Source organism: Benincasa hispida, chromosome 9, assembly GCF_027475165.1.
Source record: "Benincasa hispida cultivar pf3 chromosome 9, pf3_genome.v1.1, whole genome shotgun sequence".
In the NCBI taxonomy this organism is placed as follows: domain Eukaryota; kingdom Viridiplantae; phylum Streptophyta; class Magnoliopsida; order Cucurbitales; family Cucurbitaceae; genus Benincasa; species Benincasa hispida.
In genome coordinates this window covers 36049970-36057211 of record NC_143486.1, presented here as the reverse complement: position 1 = coordinate 36057211, position 7242 = coordinate 36049970, and the positions used below count along the sequence as shown (strand labels likewise).

At 33.3% G+C, this 7242-nt stretch overlaps 1 protein-coding gene across 1 annotated transcript; it reads left to right on the top strand.

Moving 5' to 3' along the window:
* Positions 1 to 4123: 4123 nt before the first annotated feature.
* Positions 4124 to 5581, top strand: LOC120069580 (Homeodomain-like superfamily protein). Its single transcript, XM_039021371.2, has one exon. The coding sequence runs from the start codon at positions 4479 to 4481 to the stop codon at positions 5397 to 5399; it is 921 nt and encodes a 306-aa protein (XP_038877299.1). The 5' UTR covers positions 4124 to 4478; the 3' UTR covers positions 5400 to 5581.
* Positions 5582 to 7242: the final 1661 nt, after the last annotated feature.

Genomic DNA, 7242 nt, shown 5'->3' with positions numbered 1-7242 from the left:
AGCTTCCACATTTTGCTTCTTTGCTCTATCAGTATTATTAACGAGATACAAAAGTGCACCAATTGCACTAAGATATGGTACTTCAGACCAAGAAGTTCTTTGTTATCATCTCGAGATCGAAATATATCTTTCTTCACATCTAGTGAACGAACTTCCATTGGAATATTCAATGGATGTGTTTTGTCCATATAAAATCTTTTCAAAACTTTTCCTGTATAGGTTAAATGATAAACCAATATCCCATCTGCTAAATGCTCAATTTGCAAGCCAAGGCAAAATTTTGTTTTTTCGAGATCTTTTATCTTAAATACTTCAGGAGTCCCAATTATATTTAGGACATCAATATATACAGTTATAATAGCAAATCTTGACTGTGATTTCTTTATAAAAACACATGGACATATTAGATTGTTTTGATATCATTCTTTCAACAAATATCCACTCGGGTGATTGTACGATATTCATCCCGATTGTTTCAATCCATATAGCGATCTCTGTAACTTTATTGAATACAATTCCCAGGAACTTGATTTATATGTTTCAAGTATCTTAAATCCTTATGGGATTCTCATATAAATATCATTATCAAGAGATCCATATAAATATGTTGTAACTACATCCATAAGATGCATATCCAAACTTTCATACACAATCAGACCAATTAAATATCTTAGTGTAATTGCATCCACCACTAGAGAATACGTCTCCTCATAATCAATATAAGGTCTTTGTGAAAAATCTTGTGCAACTAGTCTTGTTTTATATCATGTGACCTCGTTATTTTCATTTCTTTTCTCACAAATACCCATGTCCCACAGGTTTGACATCTTCTGGTGTTCAGACTACTGGTCCAAAAACCTAACATTTTGAGAGTGAGTTTAATTCTGCCTCGATTACTTTTTTCCACAAAAGTCAATCTTTTCTATGTCGACATTCTTCAAAAAATTTTGGTTTAGAATCCCCATTTTTAGATATAATATCAAGAGCAACATTATACGCAAAAATGTTATCAATAACTACATAAGTTCGGTTCCATATTTTTTCTCTCATGATATAGTTTATTGAAATTTCATTATTATCTTTATGCATTCCACCTTCCTCCTTAGTCATGTCATGAATTTCTTCTTAGGTATTTACATTCTCAACCAAGTCTTCTTGACTATTAATTATTTTTCTTTTTTGAGGATTTTTATCTTTGGAACCCATTGGTCTACCACACTTCTGGTGTGTTCCAGACTCATTAGTCACAACTTGCTGTATTGGGATATCAATTTTCAGTGGAACATTTGCAGTTGGTATATGTGACTTAGTTACTTTCTTTGCATCTATAAATGCATCTCATAACTGATTTATTATATTTTGCAAATGAATTATCTTATAAACTTCAAGTTCGCATTGATCTGTATGTGGATTTAGATGAGACAATAATGATGAATTCCATGTAATTTCCTTTTTCAATTTCTTAATTCATTCCCCTAATGTTGGAAAATTTGTCTCATTAAAATGACAATCAACAAATCATGCAGTAAATACATCACCCATCAGGAATTCAAGATATTTGATAATTTATGAGAATTCATATCTAATATATATCTCTAACCTCCTTTGAAGACTCATCCTAGTATGTTGTAGGAAAGCAATTGGAACATATGCTGCACATCCAAAAATTCTCAAATAGGAAATATTTGGCTCATGGCAATAAGCTAATTGTAATGGTGAATACTTATCAATGCTTACAAGTGACGTTGCATGCAAAATAGCATGTCCCCATACAGATGTAAGAAGCTTAGCTCTCATGAGCAATGATCTAGAAATTAACTGCAAACGTTTTATGAATGATTCTACTAAATCATTTTTTGTATGAACATAAGCTACAGGATGTTCAACACTTATCCCAATTGACATACAAAAATTATCAAAAGCCTTGGATGTAAATTCATTAGCATTATCAAGACGAATGGTCTTAATTGTATAATCAGGAAATTGTGCTCTTAACTTAATTATTTGAACAAGTAATCTTGCATTCGACTTGATAATAAGCACACGTGTGCTCATCTGTTGGATGTGTCTATTAATACGATAAAATATCTGAACGATCCACTTGGTGGGTTAATAAGTCCACATATATCACATGAATTCGTTCCAAAAATGCAAGTGATTCAGTTCCCATTTTGACTGGTGATAGTCTAATGATTAATTTGTCTTGAGAGCAAGCATCACATGATAATTCATTAGATTAAAAAATCTCCCGGCTCTTCAACAGATGTCCATTTGAATTCTCAATAATTCTTCTTATCATTATAGACCTTGGATGACCTAGTTTATCATGCCAAATTATAAATATGTCTGGATTCATGAACTTTAGATTCATTGTTGCATACGTTTCAATTACTCGTATATGAATATAATATAATCTAGAAGATAAAGCAGGAAACTCTTCCAATATATGTTTTTCATATGAGACAGTAGATATGATATAAAGATACTCCATATTAATTTTTTTACCAGTCTCAATATGATAATCATTGCAACATATATGTTTAAAACTAAGTAGATTTCTCTTTGATTGACAAGAGAAAAATGCATTCTCAATTGTAAATTTTGTTCCTATAGGCAAAATAATATTTGATCCAAACCCTTCAATTAGGTTTGCAGAACCTGATATTGTATTGATTTTTGCTTCCATCATTGTCAGTTTGGAAAAATATTTTCTACTTGTAAGTATTGTATGTGTAGTAGCACTGTCTGCCAGACATAGATCTTCTTTACTCATTTTTTAGTCATCCAACATATTAAAGTGATCCAAGTTTCTTCATTAAAAGAAAATAATACAATAAGAAAAATAACATATGGAATATACAAAAGTTAGCATCTACTGAGAGGAAAAAAAACATGGAGATGAATAAAAGAAAACATTAAGTCTAGATATTTTCAAAGGAAACACTTGATGTTCCATCAATTTTACCGATTTTCTATTCAAGAGATTCAAAGAAGTCTATCACATCCAAATTTGTCATATGGGATGGGTCAAATATGTCATTATTCTGGTATGCAAAATTTGCTTTCATATTTTTCTCTTTTTCTTTCAGGGATTCTTGATAGAAATCAATTAAGTGTTTTAACGTACAACAGGTACGTCGCCAATGCCTAGTCATTTTGCATCGGAAGTGTTTATTTTCAACACTTTTTGAACTCTTATCTTGTGGAGCTTTTCATCATTTTGTATAGTTCTTTTGAAATTTGAATGATTAGAATGACCACCACAAAAATAATTATTATTTCTTCGTCTGTCACGGTCACGACCTTGACCACGACCACAACCTCCACCACGATTATTATTAAAATTCACAATTCGTCTCAGTGTGTCAAGATTCATGATTTTTCATTAATAACTCGTTATTTTGTTCGGCCATGAGAAGACATGAAATTAGTTCAAAATATTGTGGAACTTTTCTCTTGATATTGCTGTTGATGGAGCATATTCGAGACATGAAAGGTAGAAAATGTCTTCTCTAACATATCAGCATTAGTAATTTTCTCTCTGTATAGCAATAGTTTCAAACTAATTTTAAAAAATTTGGAGTTGTAATCACTTAATGATTTAAAATCTTGTAGCCTCAAATGCATCTACTCATAACGAGCTTAAGAATAACTTTTTTTTTATGATCATACCTCTCTTTCAAAATTTTCCACAAGATACATGGATCTTTAATCGTAAGATACTTTATTTTCAATCTCTCGTGGAGATGATGACGAAAAAAAATCATAGCTTTTGTTTTGTCCTGACTGGATATTGTATTTTCTTCTTTAACAGTCTCTCCAAGATTCATATCATCCAGGTAGATTTCGACTTCAAGTATCCATGATAAATAATTACTGTCGTTAATATCAAGGGTGAAAAATTCTAATTCAGTGAGATTTGTCATGACGACACTATCATAAAATATTATATTTATATTAGAAATTTAATAGATATTAAAATGCAAAATAACATTAAGTTTATTAATTATAATGAAGAGGGAAAAACCGATCTACTTTAGGACCTACCTTTAGCGAGGAAAACGATAGGAGCTCGTGTTGATAACGTGTTATGAATTTGGCACAACGAGACAATGAATATGGAGAAAATATAATATAATATATAAATATATAAAATAAATAAATACCAAAGAGTAAATAAAATAACAAAGAACCAAATCCGCAATTTAGGAGATAGAACGTGGATTACATACATATCTTGACACACATGGACAACACCTGGATTGGGTTAATGGATAAGTGCTATAAAATCCCAAAACTAAGATATGGTAATTTTTGAAAGCCACCTGAAAAACTCTACTGCAACTCACACCACTTTTTCTTTCTCGTCTCATGTCAACCAATTTCCTCTGACCTCCGCCGCCGCCGTCTACGCCGCAACCACTGTAGGAGCCATTAAACGCCACCGATCATAATTATCCCTCAATTTCCAGATCGCGATGTCCACTCCTCATCCTCCTCCTCCAGCATCAGTCTCCTCTTCCAAATCCATCTCCACCGAGAAAGCCCAGCCGATTCCATGGACGCACCAGGAGACCGTCCACCTCATCCACGCCTATCAAGAGAAATGGTACTCTCTCGAAAGAGGCCAGTTGAAGTCCAGCCAGTGGGAGGAAGTCGCCGTCACCGTCGCCGCCCGCTGCGGCTACAGCGACTTCGATCCATCGAAAACATCCGTTCAGTGTCGCCACAAGATGGAGAAGCTCCGCCAGCGTTTCCGCTCCGAGAAACACCGTCTCTCCATCGGCACCCAATCTTCATCGCGCTGGCTCTACTTCGACCTTATGAGCAACCTATTACGCGGTCCGCTCCCAATCTCCGCTCGTCCGATGTCTTCGATTCCGTTCGATAACAACGAAGCCGCTGAGAAATCTGATAATTACAACTCCGATTATGAGGAGGAGGAGGAGGAGAGGAATAATCGCAGTAAATCAAAGAGCATTAGCAACATACTCCGACGGCCGATCGTTGTTGATGAATCCTCTTCACGAAGGAAAACTAGAAATTCAAGTGAAGACGAAGACGAAGAAGATGACGACGAATACGAAGAAGAAGAAAGGAACATTAGGGTTTCTAGGTTTCCGGAGGAGTATGTGACCAGAGAGGCGGCAGCGGCGGCTGAGGAGGGTAAAGAGATGTGCTCGAAATTGGCGGCGGAGATCCGATTGTTCGCAGATAGATTGGAGGGAATGGAGAGTTTGAAGATGGAGATGATGAAAGAAGCGGAGATGAACAGAATTGCAATGGAAAACAGGCGGATTGAGATGATTTTGGAATCGGAAAAGAAGATTGTGAATTCAATTGCAAAGGCTTTTGGGTGTCCTCCTTCCAAGAGACTGAAGATCGGCCATGATTGTTGAAGAAATTGTTGGTTCGTTGTTCTTCAGAAAAAGGGGATCTTCTTCTAACCCTTTAAGATAAAAATTTCTTATCACTTCCATCCACTGTTTGTTTGTTTGTTTCTGTCTAATCTAACTTATTTCATTGAGAACAATGATTTATGTTCACAATAATTCAGTAGTTTACTTTACTTTACTATGAATCTGATCTTCTTTCAGTCTGAAGTTTTGATTCAAAACCCAAACCAACACATTCATCAACTGTTTTTTTGGGGTTGTTGGTTGATGCATTCTGAGATTTGAGTATGACCCATTTTCTGATAATGGCTGCAAAATTCACCCATTCTTGATTCTAATGTCTAATTCTCATGCTTTTCCCCATTTCTTTTACCACTACATCTAACCTTGCTCGACTCGCCCCTCACATGAAATCTAACCTTTTGATTACAACATACCTATCATACCTACCTTTGGTGAGGGATTATTAATCATAAACAACCCCGAACATCCATCCAAAAACTCATCTTTCTTCAAATTCATTATTTAATCCTCCTCCTACACCCAAGGCAAAAACATAAATTTCACTCTATAATGAATTTTTAGGAATCTAATAAGCAAAGTTCAAAATTTTTCGAAGTTACGTTTAGGCCGCCTTCATCCTAAATGAATTCCCTACTTTCGTTCAATTCTTTACTTTTATTTTATTATATCTATATAGGTCCATGATAAATTCTACTTAAAAGAAAATCAATTTCTAATTGATTTATTAGGTATATAAATGATTTTGTGTCTAATAAAATATTAAAATTTTGTTTTTATGTTTACTATATATAAAATTGAGAGTAACGTCTTTTTTTTTTAGTTCTAGCATATATCGGACACAAAATTTTAAAAGTTGAAAAAAAACTATTAGACATCTTTTGAAAGTTTAAACTTAAAACCTGAAAACAACTAAAAACTTGTAAGTTGTAATTTAAGCTAACTTTAACCTAACCATTCAATTTCGATTGTCTTAGAAAATTTTCATCAAATTTAAGCATAAATTTTTATTACATATATTAATAAATTTGATTCTCATTTATCAATCCTACACTCATAAGAAACTTTATTAAACCATATAAATATGAATATTGTTCATGATTGGGATTAATTACAAATTGTAAAATAGAGACTAAATCCTTACCAATTGTAAGGTATGAGGACTAAATTGTCATTTATATTAAAGGATTTAATTTTTATAAATTTAAAAATATGAAGATTAAATTAACTAAATTATCGCTTATATGAAAGTCGAGGAATCAAAAGTATTTTTTAACTAAAAATTATAAATGAAAACGTGTACATCTTACACTTTCCGTTGTCCATTAAAGTGAGGTCAAGTAAATGACGAATCGAGGAGCTGCTTGCAATTCATCCCCCTTTTTAAATTCGAGAGAGACATTGGGTTTTAAACAAATCTAATTTGGTAAAGTGGTGAGACAATCACATTTACTTAAAAGAGAATCAAAATTTATCTCTGTTCCATTGCTGAGAAGTGACAGAAATGGGAAAGCAAACTGGAGAGGGAGAATGATTCTTCCAACATTACTTTTTGAAGACTACATCTGCATTATTTTAACTAAATTTGGACAATTGAATTTATAATCTAATGCCTCAAATTACAGAGACTGGACTTGAATGTAGATCAAAGTTAACTTCTGGTAGCCATTGACAGACCCTGAGTAACAAGAATTCTGCAGCATTGCAAAAGCTTTAGATCATTGGGACTAAAGATAAGATAAGAATAACAATATGGCTTCATACTATAACATACAAGCTTTATAAGAAAAATAGAATGCCCATGAATTTTGTATTGTACCAACAC

Excerpts from the sequence above, each read along its gene's own strand:
- LOC120069580 (XM_039021371.2), top strand. The coding sequence starts at position 4,479 with ATGTCCACTCCTCATCCTCCTCCTCCAGCATCAGTCTCCTCTTCCAAA.